At 47.4% G+C, this 16,526-nt stretch overlaps 1 protein-coding gene across 1 annotated transcript in view; it reads left to right on the top strand.

The window, feature by feature from the left end:
• The window catches only part of LOC140904194 (uncharacterized), a 92,575-nt gene that overhangs the window by 9,351 nt on the left and 66,698 nt on the right, over window positions 1-16,526 (top strand). Inside the window, 2 exon segments of the mRNA XM_078850897.1 lie at window positions 6,724-6,806; window positions 7,833-7,959. Coding sequence (XP_078707023.1) covers window positions 6,783-6,806; window positions 7,833-7,959 — 151 coding nt within the window. The 5' untranslated portion in view covers window positions 6,724-6,782.

Genomic DNA, 16,526 nt, shown 5'->3' with positions numbered 1-16,526 from the left:
TGATTCTTTGAGGACCTGCTCCATGATTTTTCCAGGGACTGAGGTGAGGCTGACTGGCCTGTAGTTCCCAGGATCTTCCTTCTTCCCTTTTTTAAAGATTGGCACTACATTAGCCTTTTTCCAGTCATCCGGGACTTCCCCGGTTCGCCACGAGTTTTCAAAGATAATGGCCAGTGGCTCTGCAATCACAGCCGCCAATTCCTTCAGCAATAGTTTTGTGATAGTTTTGATAGTTTTGATAGTTTTGTGAACTGCAGAAGTCCGTAGCATGCTAGTGTTTTGGCAGATGCTTCATTTTTTGAGAGCAGCTTTCCCTGAAGATTTAGTGATCTATGGTAGGAGGAGGTTATTAAATTGGGCCTCTGGTGCATATTTTTAATGCTTTTACTTAATGCCTGTGACTTTGTTTTATTTCTATAGCTGTATTCACTATGCCACATTTTGGTGTGTTTACTAGCTTGTACTGTTAGAAAGGATGATAAAATACATCTACTCCAAGGGCAGTGTCCATTTTCTTTTTATTTGATTTCATATTAAATGCACATCTTAAGCAGTGCACCTTATTAATTATCCCTTGTTTTAATATTCTTCCTTCTTCTTCCATACCTATGAACTGTTTTCAATATATATATTCTATCTAGGGTTTTTGTTTGTACTGGTAGCGCACATCCACACGTTACCTCAATAGTGATGGAGCACATAACAAAATTCATTCCGCACATGGATGGAAATAATTAGAGGGAACATGGGTGACGACTCCCTCTTGGGTGGATGGGCCAATCCTGGAGCCCATTACTGCTCGGTGATTGATTTTCCATTCCAAGTCCATAAAGTTGATTTTCAATATAAATGCTTTGTTCCTTACGTACGACGCATACGTTGATGTCTCAGTCATTCTGAGTCTTGACCAGTTATGAGCTTTTTGTAGCTGCCTCTGTCACGGAGTCACTGGGTCAATGCTCTGGAACTACTCTGTAGGAAGCCAGTCAGGACTCTGGGGGAGCCTCCTCTCTCTGAGCAGACTGTCTCCAGGGCAGAAGTTTACACAGCTTTAACGTTCCTGGATCTGACCTCGGAGCATTCAGCATCCCCTTCCACACTGTGTGCTTCCTGCAGCGACTCCGCTGGGACGGGGCTCCTGGGGAAGCCAGAGGGCCCTGCACCCCAACTCCGCAATCAGACATTACTCTCAGCCAGCCAGTAAAACAGAAGGTTTCTTAGGCGACAGGAATACAGCATAGAACAGAGCTTGCTATCACAGAAATCAGTGACTTTCAGCCAAGTCCACCTTGGGAGTCCTGGGCCAGATGCCCTGGACTCTCCCTCTTCGAGTCCCCCCATGCAAACTGCCCGCTTCCAGCGACCCGACCTCTGACACCCCCCTGTTGCTCCTCCTCCGTCTCTTTATCTCACTTCCCAGGCAAAAGGTGTCACCTGGTTGCACCCCTCTCCTGGGTCTCCGGTTAGATAAGTGTAGGCTGCTGGGAAGCTTCACCTGCCCCACGGACCTCGGCAAAAATCACACACCACCGAAGTATTGTGGGAAACTGAGGTACACACAGTGTTCGTATAGGGGAGTAAGACGCACATGCAGCATAACAAGATGAATAAACCCCCACTTTGTCACAGCCTCACGTGACCTCCCCTATGGATAAATACCCTCCAAGAGATGTGTTTGGTGTGATGGGTTTGTCAGGTCTCAGGTGAGAGCTGCTGGCAAAGACCAAGTGACCCCTTGCCAAGGGATCTCTGTGTCACCGTCTGACGCCCGTAGGCCAGGGAGAGGACAACTTTCTGCCAATGGCCTTCAGGACGGGTGCTGAGTTCACTGCAGTGCCCCTCGTCCCCTCTCCATTTCCCTTCTTGGTGTGCTGTCTGGGACGCTGCTCTGCTTCCTTCTCCCCAAGCCACCCCGTATCTACTCCATGTGCCAGGCTTCTGGCAGCCCGTAGTGAGAGGCCTTCCAGCCCATCAAACTGGTGCCAACCTGCTGGGCCTCAGGCCTTCTGGGGTGCACCTATGTGAGTCCAATTGACCCCTGCCCCAGGGGTGCTCCAGGGGCATGCCCTTCTGGTGTGTCATGGCTCAACCCTCTGTCTGAGGCCTCAGAGTACTTTCTTCCTCTCTTGGGGAACCAGGTGAAACAGCAAAAGAGCCGATTGGTGGCAAACAAGGGTAAATAAAGGAATGAAAAAAAAGAAACGGAGGGGAAAACGCTGTTTACAGATCCCATCAGGATATGGGCCCCTTTTATTCTGGGGGCTGTGGGAGCGTCTCAGTCCCCTTCAGAGGTTACTGGGTCTCCAGCACAAGTTTCAGCCTGCTCCCCTTTTGAGCTCCAGGGATCCCCACCCTCCCTCGGTGAAGGCCAGAGCCCCGAATGCTGCCAGCCCTCTCTTTGGGGGTGGAATTGCTCCACAGACTGTTCCCTTCCCAGGGTTCTCCCCCTATGAGTAGAGTAGGTCTCTCCTGTTAACTCCTGCTCCAGTCCTGGCATGGTTTGTGGGTGTGGAGGATCTGGGCCAGTCAAGACTAAAGTAGCAGTTTAACCCCTTCTCTGCCAGCGTGGGGTTTATATAGGCCTACCCAGGCCCAGGGAATGGCACCCTATCAGCCCCATGCCTGATGTGGTGGGGATACTCACTGGCAGCATTGCCTTTGATGGGGTACTGCTCCCAATCTCTCCCCTCCCCCTTTACTGCCACCACAATGCCTCTCACCTTCACTTCCTGAGGGGTGACCACCAGAAGGTGTGTTTTGTTATCCCTTTCCCTATCCCCCCAGGATCCGTTGTGCACCCTTCCTCACTCACCTCTGTCTCGGGAGACAAGGCGGGCCATGGGGTGCGGGTGATGCTCTGCTGGAGATCCATCATCACTGAACGAGTGGCAGCCTTGACCCTCCTTGAAGGTTGCTGGGATGCTGATGTGCACTGGAGGAGAATTGGGGCTTGACTGAATCCATGGACCATTTGGACCACACTCTGTCACTGTAAAGCCTGCTCTGCGTTGCTGCAACTTGCCCTTGGTGGCGTTGTGCCCATAAGTCCCTGTAACGCTGTCTTCAGTGACTCGAGAGCATGAGCACCAGCCTCAGGCAGAGTGGTGTGGAAGAAAAACGCAGTCTTCACTCTTAGGTTGTTTGCAACAAGTCAGAGACCATTTATTCTCAAGCAATTGCAAGGGGGAGACTGCGTCCACACAGGGATTCCCCCTTCCTTTGCGGGTCTCCGCATGATCAACAATTAGGGCAAGCACTTATACCTTTTGTTACATGCAATAATGATCAACTGCTGCGTCTTGTTTATACATATTCCTTCCTGATGCCCCACAGGATGCCAACATTTTTATGGCTGATTTAGAACAACGCTTCCTCAGCTCTCGTCCCCTAAAGCCCCTACTCTACTTGCGCTATATTGATGACATCTTCATCATCTGGACCCATGGAAAAGAAGCCCTTGAGGAATTCCACCATGATTTCAACAATTTCCATCCCACCATCAACCTCAGCCTGGTCCAGTCCACAAAAGAGATCCACTTCCTGGACACTACAGTGCTAATAAACAATGGTCACATAAACACCACCCTATACCGGAAACCTACTGACCGCTATTCCTACCTGCATGCCTCCAGCTTTCACCCTGACCACACCACACGATCCATCGTCTACAGCCAAGCTCTGCGATACAACCGCATTTGCTCCAACCCCTCAGACAGAGACAAACACCTACAAGATCTCTGTCAAGCTTTCTTACAACTACAATACCCACCTGCAGAAGTAAAGAAACAGATTGATAGAGCCAGAAGAGTTCCCAGAAGTTACCTACTACAGGACAGGCCTAACAAAGAAAATAACAGAACGCCACTAGCCATCACCTTCAGCCCCCAACTAAAACCCCTCCAACGCATTATTAAGGATCTACAACCTATCCTAAAGGATGACTCAGCACTCTCACAAATCTCGGGAGACAGGCCAGTCCTTGCCTACAGACAGCCCCGCAACCTGAAGCAAATACTCACCAACAACCACATACCACACAACAGAACCACTAACCCAGGAACTTATCCTTGCAACAAAGCCCGTTGCCAATTGTGCCCACATATCTATTCAGGGGACACCATCACAGGACCTAATCACATCAGCCACACTATCAGAGGCTCGTTCACCTGCACATCCACCAATGTGATATATGCCATCATGTGCCAGCAATGCCCCTCTGCCATGTACATTGGTCAAACTGGACAGTCTCTACGTAAAAGAATAAATGGACACAAATCAGACGTCAAGAATTATAACATTCATAAACCAGTCGGAGAACACTTCAATCTCTCTGGTCACACAATCACAGACATGAAGGTCGCTATCTTAAAACAAAAAAACTTCAAATCCAGACTCCAGCGAGAAACTGCTGAATTGGAATTCATTTGCAAATTGGATACTATTAATTTAGGCTTAAATAGAGACTGGGAGTGGCTAAGTCATTATGCAAGGTAGCCTGTGTCCTCTTGTTTTTTCCTACCCCCCCCCCCCAGATGTTCTGGTTTAACTTGGATTTAAACTTGGAGAGTGGTCAGTTTGGATGAGCTATTATCAGCAGGAGAGTGAGTTTGTGTGTGTATGGGGGTGGGGGGGATGTGAGAAAACCTGGATTTGTGCAGGAAATAGCCCAACTTGATTGTCATGCACATTGTGTAAAGAGTTGTCACTTTGGATGGGCTATCACCAGCAGGAGAGTGAATTTGTGGGGGGGGGTGGAGGGTGAGAAAACCTGGATTTGTGCTGGAAATGGCCCACCTGATGATCACTTTAGATAAGCTATTACCAGCAGGACAGTGGGGTGGGAGGAGGTATTGTTTCATATTCTCTGTGTATATATAAAGTCTGCTGCAGTTTCCACGGTATGCATCCGATGAAGTGAGCTGTAGCTCACGAAAGCTCATGCTCAAATAAATTGGTTAGTCTCTAAGGTGCCACAAGTCCTCCTTTTCTTCTTACTTTTTCTCTGCAGTTCCTGCTACAGTCTGAGTTCCATTCTTATCCAACACAAGGTCAAAACAGCATCTCTCACAGTTTTCTCACTCGCTTCCCACTTGCCAAGGCCCTGCCTTAAAGTGTCGTGTTCTTAGAGTTAGAGTTAGCCTGACTCTTGCTCTATTCCTAAGAAAACTAAGATGTCTGTGTTCAAATTCCCTTTATCCCTTTTTCCACTTTCACACCGGTAAGAAGCAGGGAACAAACCCCAAATTGATTGTGAGGTTGATATGTAGATTTCACCCATCAAGTATCCGGTGTAAAGGCTTCAGACACTGTAACAGCATTAACATGGAATCACAGACAGTCCCCTTGGGTCATCCCGTAGATCTCACCATGTAGGTGAGCTCACCTTTGTGACAGATGGTCCCTTACACCGGGGGTTCTCAAATTTTTTCTTTCTCAGGCCTCCCCAACATGCTATAAAAACTCCACGGCCCACGTGGTCCACAATAACTGGTTTTCTACATATAAAAGCCAGGGCTGGTGTTAGAGGGTAGCAAGCAGGGCAACTGCCTGGGGCCCCCACAAAGTGACATTGCTTAGGCTTTGGCTTCAGCCCTGGGAGGTGGGGCTCAGGGCCCTGAACTTCAGCCCCATGCACTGGGACTTCAGCTTTCTGCCCTGGGCCTCGGTGAGTCTAGTGCTGGCCTTGTTTGGCAGCCCCCCTGAGACAGCTGCCTTGGGGACAATGACAGGGACAATCTCCCAAAGTGACTCCTTTGATTCTGCTCTTCTCTGGCCTTTGGTTTACAGAATAATAGAACTGGAAGGGACCTCAAGAAGTCACTCAAGTCCAGTCCCCTTCACTCAAGGCAGGACTAAGTATTATCTTACCATCCCTGAGAGGTGTTTGTCCAGCCTGCACTTAAAAATTCCCAATGATGGAGATTCCACAACCTCCCTTGGCAATTTATTCCGGTGCTAAACCACTCTGACAGTTAGGAAGTTTTTCCTAATGTCCAACCTAAACCTCCCTTCTTGCAATTTAAGCCCATTGCTTCTTGTCCTATCCTCAGAGGTTAAGTAGAACAAATTTTCCCCCTCCTCCTTGTAACAACCTTATATGTACTTGAAAACTGTGATCATGTCCCCTCTCAGTCTTCTCTTTTCCAGACTAAACAAACCCAATTTTTTTCAATCTTCCCTTTCTAGACCTTTAATCATTTTTGTTGCTCTTCTCCAGACTTTCTCCAATTTCTTCACATCTTTCCTGAAATGTGGTGCCCAGAACTGGACACACTACTCCAGTTGAGGCCTAATCCGCGCAGAGTAGAGCGGAAGAATTACTTCTCGTGTCTTGCTTACAATACATCTGCTAATACATCCCAGAATGATACTTGCTTTTTTAGTTTAACGCTGTTGACTCTCATTTAGCTTGTAATCCACTATGACCCCCAGATCTCTTTCCTATCCTCCAAAACACTTGCAACCCCTCCCACCTTGGTAATGCTCACAAACTTGATAAGTGTAACAGAGACTCTGTAACTGGGAGGGTTTCACCATGTCTCAGAGGGTTACACCCTTGTGGGAGGTGGCTAGGCTTCTACTGGAATAAGGTCACTCTGTGCTTCACAGTGTGGCAGAACCTAGAATGTCCATTAGCAGGGACAAATCCTGGGGGGAATTGTCTTTTGGAATGGACAAAACCCCTGTCTGAATTCTGTCACATTGCCCTTCTCACCCTGGCAGGCTACAGAATAACATCCAGGTTTCACTCCAGATCATCCCGTCCTCCCAGGGGGAAGGAAATGGCTGCAATGGAGCTGGCTCAGGTAAGGGATTATCAGGGAGCTGGTGGTGGGTTCTGCTTGGAGGGAGAGGAGCAGTAAATGCATAGGAGGGTGGGAGCTGCTAGAGGTAGTGGGAGGCAGGAACTATCTAGTGTGGAGAAAGGGAGGGGACAGAATGTGACAAACCTGCTGATAACTGTGTACTCTAGGATGTGATGGGTTGTCACCCCGGGGTGTAGTCTGGGGGGCTTCTGGGAACCGCTGTGCCCTCTAACCCTCAAGCTGGCCTGGCCCTTCTCACACTGCTTTGCTTGAGACTCAGCTAGTCCTAATTAAAACCACATTAACAGTCCACCATACTCCTCTGCCAGGTCTTTCAAAACTCTTGTTATCTGGACCCGCTGATTTAAACATGTCTAACTTAAATAGTTGCTGTTTAACATCCTCGTGAGTTCTTCTTGGAATAGAAAGACTGTCGGCGTCAACATCTTATGATATGAGTACATCATCTGTTTTTCTCCAAATCCAGGAAAGAAATTGTTATTGAACACTTTTACCTCTTCTGCATTATTTTTTATATTCTGCCATTTCCCTCTAGTAATTTACCACTACCATTGTTAGGATTAATTTTGTACTTAATATACTTTAAAAAAACTTCCTTCTTATTTTCATTGATTGATCATTACCAATTTTCTACAATTCTGACCTTCTAACTTCTATTCTTTACTACTGACTTCCCCTTTCTTCCGTATATTTTATTTGGAGTGTGTTGGGATTCCTACCAAGGAGCCACCAGCAGGGTCCAGAGACGGCCCCATCTCCCATATCAAGCTCTGGCTAGTAGGTATGTGATAGAAGGAGGCAGGGTCTTCACATTTATCAGCTGGGGGACACAAAGGTTCTGTCTTTCTACCCTCTGATGCCTCCTGGCCTCTCTAAGCAAGGTGTGGTGGGACTCTGTTAACATGTGCCTCCCGGACCTCCAATTTACCTGGTGCTGCTGTTCAGTGAATAGAGGGGTTTTGACTGGGGCAGCAGGTACTGAGTGTTGGACTCTTTCTCTTTCAGGGGCTGGTGACTTTTGAGGAGGTGGCTGTGTATTTCACCAAGGGGGAATGGGCTCTGTTGGACCCCACTCAGAGAGCCCTCTACAGAGACGTCATGCAGGAGAACTATGAGACGGTGGTCTTGCTGGGTAAGGAGTCCTGTCCCGTCAGTTAGTAGAAGCTGTGGGGTCTCTAAAGAACCTGAGTAGTAATAACTTTATACCTTTATTCATCATATAAGTTTTGGCAAGTTTCCTTGCCCACCTTTTTTTGCCTGATCTCCCACACACTAGTATAATTTTTGGACATGTGCCTTTTTGGTGCTGTCAGTCATTTTAAAATTGCATTTAAGATATCCTTATTGGCTACATTGGTCTCAGAGTCGCAGCCATGTTAGTCTGTATCCACAAAAAGAAAAGGAGTACTTGCATCTGATAACGTGAGCTATAGCTCACGAAAGCTTATGCTCAAATAAATTTGTTAGTCTCCAAGGTGCCACAAATACTCCTTTTCTTTTTACATTAATAACTGTAGCTTTCATGCCTTTTCCTCATTTTAAGAGGAAAATATGCTGCCTGTAGAATTCTAAATTAGTTAAATAGGGGTATGACTCATGCATGGCTTGTGTGACAGTCAGACGAGCTCCTCTTTTGATATGAGAGTGTATAACGTTGCCATTCAGGACCCCACGGGTGAAGGGAGAACAGAGCTGTGGGAGGGGAGGAGAAGGGGGGGAGTAGATAATTCTGGGGTGCCAGGACATGGGGAGGGTGTGTGCAGGGTAAGAGCTAAGAAGCAGCAGGGAGGGAAGGAGGTAGTGAGAGACGAGGAGGGAACATAAGTAGCTCCCAAGGTGCCGGGAGGTGGTGCCGGCTGAGAGTAATGGGACGAAGGGAAGGGGAGTGGGGAGGAATAGCACTCAGGCAGTGGGCTCGGTGGGTCAGTGGGAGGGAGGAGATTTTTAGGGATCTAGAGCTGTGGGGGATCCCAGACCTTTAACCCCGAATCCCTACCCAAGCCTTGTTGCTTTAGAGCCTACACTCCAGTTTTATTTCTGTTCAGTTTCACTTCATTCTACATTTTTTTCCCCCAAATACATTATTTTAACTCTTGACCTCCCTCCCCATATACCCTCCCCATCTCTCTGCACAGCAACCTTGGCCACCAATCCTGAGTCCTTGCTGCATTCCTCCCTCCCATAGCAGGGCCGCTACCCAGGCACAAATGGGCACTTTGTTGGTGATGTCACAGGATGGTAGTGTAGCCTGTACCATCTTTTCACCTATAAGGTTACGTATTGGGGTACAACGTGTCCTTGTCCAGGGCGACTCAAATTTAATGGAGGAGATAAAATAGGGTGAAACACACAGCAACTTGATTTAATACAGACAGTTAGAATTGAAAACATAGGCAAAAATCAATACACCTAACGATTAGACTAAGATAAGTATAGTAAAGAGGGTCTTGCACGGTGCATATTTACCAGTTATGGACACCATTGGAAACAAAGATGGAGGGCAAGGGAGACCATCAGAAGCTAGGCCCTGCTTTAGTTTACACTGTCTCAGGGACCTGACAAAATGAGAAAATGGTAACTAGGAGAGGTATTTTATCCCCTTCCTTATGGAAATAGTACGGCTATATACCATATCTGCTCCTTTACTCTGATTACAATAATGTCAATAGCTGCCCCAACCCATATGTGGACCAGATGATATGTCTGGGGGGAGAAAGTAGAAGGAGACTCCGCTGGTTGGAAGGCATGAAATGCACTGTCCTGAGATGGGGGGTTCCACGACCACCACTCCCAAGAGAAGGAGGCGGGTGGTGGTGGTCGGGGACTCTCTCCTCCGGGGGACTGAGTCATCTATCTGCCGCCCTGACCGGGAAAACCGAGAAGTCTGCTGCTTGCCGGGGGCTAAGATTTGCTATGTGACGGAGAGACTGCCGAGACTCATCAAGCCCTCGGATCGCTACCCCTTCCTGCTTCTCCACGTGGGCACCAATGATACTGCCAAGAATGACCTTGAGCGGATCACTGCGGACTACGTGGCTCTGAGAAGAAGGATAAAGGAGTTTGAGGCGCAAGTGGTGTTCTCGTCCATCCTCCCCGTGGAAGGAAAAGGCCTGGGTAGGGACCGTCGAATCGTGGAAGTCAACGAATGGCTACGCAGGTGGTGTCGGAGAGAAGGCTTTGGATTCTTTGACCATGGGATGGTGTTCCATGAAGGAGGAGTGCTGGGCAGAGACGGGCTCCACCTTACGAAGAGAGGGAAGAGCATCTTTGCGAGCAGGCTGGCTAACCTAGTGAGGAGAGCTTTAAACTAGGTTCACCGGGGGAAGGAGACCAAAGCCCTGAGGTAAGTGGGAAAGCGGGATACCGGGAGGAAGCACAGGCAGGAATGTCTGTGAGGGGAGGGCTCCTGCCTCATACTGGGAATGAGGGGCGATCAGCAGGTTATCTCAAGTGCTTATATACGAATGCACAAAGCCTTGGAAACAAGTAGGGAGAACTGGAGGTCCTGGTGATGTCAAGGAATTATGATGTGATTGGAATAACAGAGACTTGGTGGGATAACTCACATGACTGGAGTACTGTCATGGATGGATATAAACTGTTCAGGAAGGACAGGCAGGGCAGAAAAGTTGGGGGAGTTGCACTGTATGTAAGGGAGCAGTATGACTGCTCAGAGCTCCGGTACGAAACTGCAGAAAAACCTGAGTGTCTCTGGATTAAGTTTAGAAGTGTGAGCAACAAGGGTGATGTAGTGGTGGGAGTCTGCTATAGACCACCGGACCAGGGGGATGAGGTGGATGAGGCTTTCTTCCGGCAGCTCGCAGAAGCTACTAGATCGCACGCCCTGGTTCTCATCAGTGACTTTAATTTTCCTGATATCTGCTGGGAGAGCAATACAGCGGTGCATAGACAATCCAGGACGTTTTTGGAAAGCGTAGGGGACAATTTCCTGGTGCAAGTGCTAGAGGAGCCAACTGAGGGGGGAGCTTTTCTTGACCTGCTACTCACAAACCGGGAAGAATTAGTAGGGGAAGCAAAAGTGGATGGGAACCTGGGAGGCAGAGACCATGAGATGGTCAAGTTCAGGATCCTGACACAGGGAAGAAAGGAGAGCAGCAGAATACGGACCCTGAACTTCAGAAAAGCAGACTTCAACTCCCTCAGGGAACGGATGGGTAGGATCCCCTGGGGGACTAACATGAAGGGGAAAGGAGTCCAGGAGAGCTGACTGTATTTCAAGGAATCCCTGTTGAGGTTACAGGGACAAACCATCCCAATGTGTCGAAAGAATAGTAAATATGGCAGGCGACCAGCTTGGCTTAACGGTGAAATCCTAGCGGATCTTAAACATAAAAAAGAAGCTTACAAGAAGTGGAAGGTTGGACATATGACCAGGGAAGAGTATAAAAATATTGCTCGGGCATGTAGGAATGAAATCAGGAGGGCCAAATCGCACCTGGAGCTGCAGCTAGCGAGAGATGTCAAGAGTAACAAGAAGGGTTTCTTCAGGTATGCTGGCAACAAGAAGAAAGCCAAGAAAAGTATGGGCCCCTTAATGAATGAGGGAGGCAACCTAGTGACAGAGGATGTGGAAAAAGCTAATGTACTCAATGCTTTTTTTGCCTCTGTCTTCACTAACAAGGTCAGCTCCCAGACTGCTGTGCTGGGCATCACAACATGGGGAATAGATGGCCAGCCCTCTGTGGAGAAAGAGGTGGTAAGGGACTATTTAGAAAAGCTGGACGTGCACAAGTCCATGGGGCCGGACGAGTTGCATCCGAGAGTGCTGAAGGAATTGGCGGCTGTGATTGCAGAGCCGTTGGCCATTATCTTTGAAAACTCGTGGCGAACGGGGGAAGTCCCGGACGACTGGAAAAAGGCTAATGTAGTGCCAATCTTTAAAAAAGGGAAGAAGGAGGATCCTGGGAACTACAGGCCAGTCAGCCTCACCTCAGTCCCCGGAAAAATCATGGAGCAGGTCCTCAAAGAATCAATCCTGAAGCACTTACATGAGAGGAAAGTGATCAGGAACAGTCAGCATGGATTCACCAAGGGAAGGTCATGCCTGACTAATCTAATCGCCTTCTATTATGAGATTACTGGTTCTGTGGATGAAGGGAAAGCAGTGGATGTATTGTTTCTTGACTTTAGCAAAGCTTTTGACACGGTCTCCCACAGTATTCTTGTTGATACTAAACTGGGAGGAGTGGTAGATACGCTGGAGGGCAGGGATAAGATACAGAGGGACCTAGACAAATTGGAGGATTGGGCCAAAAGAAATCTGATGAGGTTCAATAAGGATAAGTGCAGGGTCCTGCACTTAGGACGGAAGAACCCAATGCACCGCTACAGACTAGGGACCGAATGGCTGGGCAGCAGTTCTGCGGAAAAGGACCTAGGGGTGACAGTGGACGAGAAGCTGGATATGAGTCAGCAGTGTGCCCTTGTTGCCAAGATTGCCAATGGCATTTTGGGATGTATAAGTAGGGGCATAGCGAGCAGATCGAGGGACGTGATCGTCCCCCTCTATTTGACATTGGTGAGGTCTCATCTGGAGTACTGTGTCCAGTTTTGGGCCCCACACTACAAGAAGGATGTGGATAAATTGGAGAGAGTCCAGCGAAGGGCAACAAAAATGATTAGGGGACTGGAACACATGAGTTATGAGGAGAGGCTGAGGGAGCTGGGATTGTTTAGCCTGCAGAAGAGAAGAATGAGGGGGGATTTGATAGCTGCTTTCAACTACCTGAGAGGTGGTTCCAGAGAGGATGGTTCTAGACTATTCTCAGTGGTAGAAGAGGACAGGACAAGGAGTAATGGTCTCAAGTTGCAGTGGGGGAGGTTTAGGTTGGATATTAGGAAAAACTTTTTCACTAAGAGGGTGGTGAAACACTGGAATGCGTTATCTAGGGAGGTGGTAGAATCTCCTTCCTTAGAAGTTTTTAAGGTCAGGCTTGACAAAGCCCTGGCTGGGATGATTTAATTGGGGATTGGTCCTGCTTTGAGCAGGGGGTTGGACTAGATGACCTCCTGAGGTCCCTTCCAACCCTGATATTCTATGATTCTATGTGGCCTTTGGGAAGTCTATAATTAGGCATCAAGCATTAATACTCATGATTTACGTCACTTATTTCTTAATAATTCTAATATATGAATGCAGTCCAACTGCTGAGATACTTCATAGCAACCTAATTACTAAAAAAAAAAAAAAAAAAAAAGAGGACCTCTGGCACCTTAGACACTAACAAACTTATTTGAGCATAAGCTTTCGTGAGCTACAGCTCACTTCATTGGATGCATTCAGTGGAAGTGAGCTGTAACTCACGAAAGCTTATGCTCTAATAAGTTTGTTAATCTCTAAGGTGCCACAAGTCCCCCTTTTGTTTTTGCGAATACAGACTAACACGGCTGCTACTCTGAAACCTGTCTAATTGCTAAAGCCGCCCCAAACCTCCTTCTTTCAGAATCCTGTGGTGTATTGCACCTGTTTGTGGTTACTCATTAGTCTCTCAAAATGAGGGTGCAAAATATCTCACCTGGGATCCTCTCCTTAGGCCTATTTAGGTAAATCCCAGACTTCAGCATAACTACTCCCACAAAGCCTCAACCTAATATAAGGCCCTTACCTGTAGCAACCTTAGGTTATGTCTACACTACCCTGGTCAGTCAACCTACGCTGCGCAACTCCAGCTATATGAATAATGTAGCTGGAGTCGATGTACCTTAGGTCGAGTTACCGCAGGGTCTAGTTACCTAACTCGATCTGCAGTCATTTTGGCGGGGCTTTACTAGACCTGCTACGTCGACCACCGGTGGATCGATCTCAGAGCTTTGATTCCGGCTGTAGTGTAGTCCCTGCCCTTAATAACCCATTTATTTATGTTCACCTCCTTCCCCCTCCACACATGTTCCAAGCTAATAAGCAACACTCTGATCATGACATTTTACCTCCAGCGAGTATAAAATTGACCACAAGACATGAGACTAGGTCATAGAGCATAAAATCAGGTCGGGGTCAACAGGAGTGAGAGTTTGGAGAGAGTCTTTTTCCCCCCTCTCCCCATCTTCAGCAGCCACAAGCGGTTTTCCCTCCAGGCTCCTTGGATCTTTGAGCCTGTCCCTCCTGAGGTTGCTTGGCCCAATTCTTGTTTCTTACATTCTCCTTTTCTGGAAGAATTAGAGGCTGTTGCTCCTGAATTTTAGTGTTTCATTCCCCAGCCTTCTCCACACACTGGGAGAGTTTCATTCTCCCTCCCATTACACCTGAGTCACTAGATTTCCTAATTCCCCAAAATGTGCTTCTGCGATGTCACAGTTCTGGGGTAGTTAAGCCTTTGACCTGCTTCCATGGTCGGCTCAAGGAATGCCCTCTCGGGTATCAGGCCTCTAGCCAGCCCCTCTCTATGGGTCGGAACCCACATGTCTCTCCTTTTTGACTAGAGTTTGAGGATTGCAGCTTCTCCTCCACTGTGTTCACTGGACTAACCTCCAGTTCCTGTACTTTGCTTTCTCTCCCAGGGCTCTGAGCAGCGTGTGTGTGTGTCATAGAGGTGGGAATTTTGGTGATACATGTATGATGCCAATACACACCTCAGTTTCCCTCTGTGATTGGTATTGCTATGATTATAAAGAGCAGGAGACATGAGGTTTTTTGTCAAGTAGCTGTCATGGGGTGATATGAATGGGTCATTAAGGACTGGCTGGGACCAACCTACATCAGTGGAATAACGGACAGAGACAAGGGAATAATTCTCACCTCTCCATGGGAGGATCTCCGCTTCGCTGAGTGAAGCATACATGGACTTGTTATATTTTTGGGAGCAGGAAGAACTGGGCTTGCAGATACAGAGAGCCCTACCAGAGCAAAGACAAATGGACAGGCACAGTGAAAGGAAACCAAACTGTTTTCTACAGCAGCATGGCTCAAGGGCATTGGCCAGCATGGACTGTATTGTCTTCTTCACTTCTCTGTCCTAATCTAAGGGCTTTCCAGTGCTGTGTTTCAGTTGACTAATAAATCCTGCTGTATTTTAAAAGTCTGCCCAGTGTCACAGGAAAAACTTGCTCTGTGCATTGACTGAGGAACATCTCTGAAGAGGAGTGTCGTTCAGCTGGACCTGCTGGGCAGAGCTCACAGTTGGAATAGGAGTGTTGAAGCCAGAGGCTCAGTCTCAGATGTTGAAGCTCCATGGCTCATCCTTGTAGGAAGAGTGGGACCTCTTGGGGGTCTCGTGCCCTGAATGGGCAGCTCCCAAGGACTGTTTAAAAGCCAGGGCATTGCAGAGATCCTATGGATCCATGACCGTGTGCCTGATGGGGAAAAGATATAAAAGGATCTAAAAGTGTATTTACCATCGCCCCCTCATCAGTCCTCATGGGAATCCCTGATCAGTTCCAAAGTGTATTAAAACCTTCCTTAAAGGCTTACCTCTTGGTTATCAGATTATGTCATTTTTGTTACAAGGCTTTCCATTCACCCTCCCACTTCTCTGGTTCTTGTCACGCAGACAGCAAGCAGCAAAAGACCAGAAGTCCAAAGCGCAGATAATGCTATGCTTATTGGGGTTAGTTTCCAAGCAGGCATATTGCAAAGTCCTTCACACCAGTTGCGCTTATCTCTGTACGCCAACAAAGCCTGTTTCCCCATGTTCCCTTCCCAGCTCTGACTCCGCAGAGCATTTTCCCTGTCTCCCTTCCCAGCTCTGACGCCGCAGCGCCTCGCCTGTGTCCCTGTTCCCATTTCACCCCTCTTAAACAAAATGATTAGTTTCCCTTCCCCCTCCTGTTTGACCCCCTTTATATAATAATATGCTCAGCTATACCTTAACCAACCGTACTGAAATTTAACTAATCAATTCCAACATATTGTAACATAATTCTCTAACCAATTATATCCCACTACCCTAATTAACTTACACCTAGCAAAATTAATTACACAACAGACAGAAACACTTAGAGAACTAGACTGATTAACAAGGTAAAAATGGTGGCCATAAAGATAAAACAATACGGAAATGAGGGTTTCACAACCATTGATAAGTGATTTCTTGCCAGACAGGATGCTATCAAACTACGTTTTCTTTAACCATCTTAAGATCTGTTTCTTTATCTGATGGTGATGGGCACCATCTGGACAGGATCGTCTTCCTAACAGCCCAATACCACCTTATTTCAACCTGACTCGTTTGGGATATGAGGATGTGACCGTATGCTTCCCAGCTTTTGGCTGCCCCATCTGCTTAGCCAAGGGCCTTCGTCTGTGGCCTTGTTCTTAGGCTATCCTAGTGAGAGAAGGCCCATACACAGGCGTACTGTGAGTTTGATTCTTTGCTTTTATACCCCTGTAAGTAGCTAAGTGATAAAAATACACCTAAGTTCTTAACGTGTAGACTTTACAGGCAGGCTTGAATATCTATATTCTAACAATGGGTTCTACGCCTTCCCCCATTCTGTGCCTGTCTTTCTATTTAGATTGTAAATTCTTCAGGGCATGGGCCATCTGCTATTCTCTGTACTTTCCCTAATATAATAGTGACCCACTGTTAGTTGCTCCTTAGGCACTAAGGTAATGAATATTATTTATATAATAATAATAACTATTCTGCCACTTTGAGCCAATGAAGATGGCCTTGGGATGTTAGTGCTTAAAAAATGAGCTGGGATTACAACCATGGACTGCTCTTTGTGACATGTATCCCA

This window comes from Lepidochelys kempii, chromosome 28, assembly GCF_965140285.1.
Source record: "Lepidochelys kempii isolate rLepKem1 chromosome 28, rLepKem1.hap1, whole genome shotgun sequence".
Classification (NCBI taxonomy): Eukaryota; Metazoa; Chordata; order Testudines; family Cheloniidae; genus Lepidochelys; species Lepidochelys kempii.
This window is presented reverse-complemented; position numbering and strand designations above follow the sequence as displayed.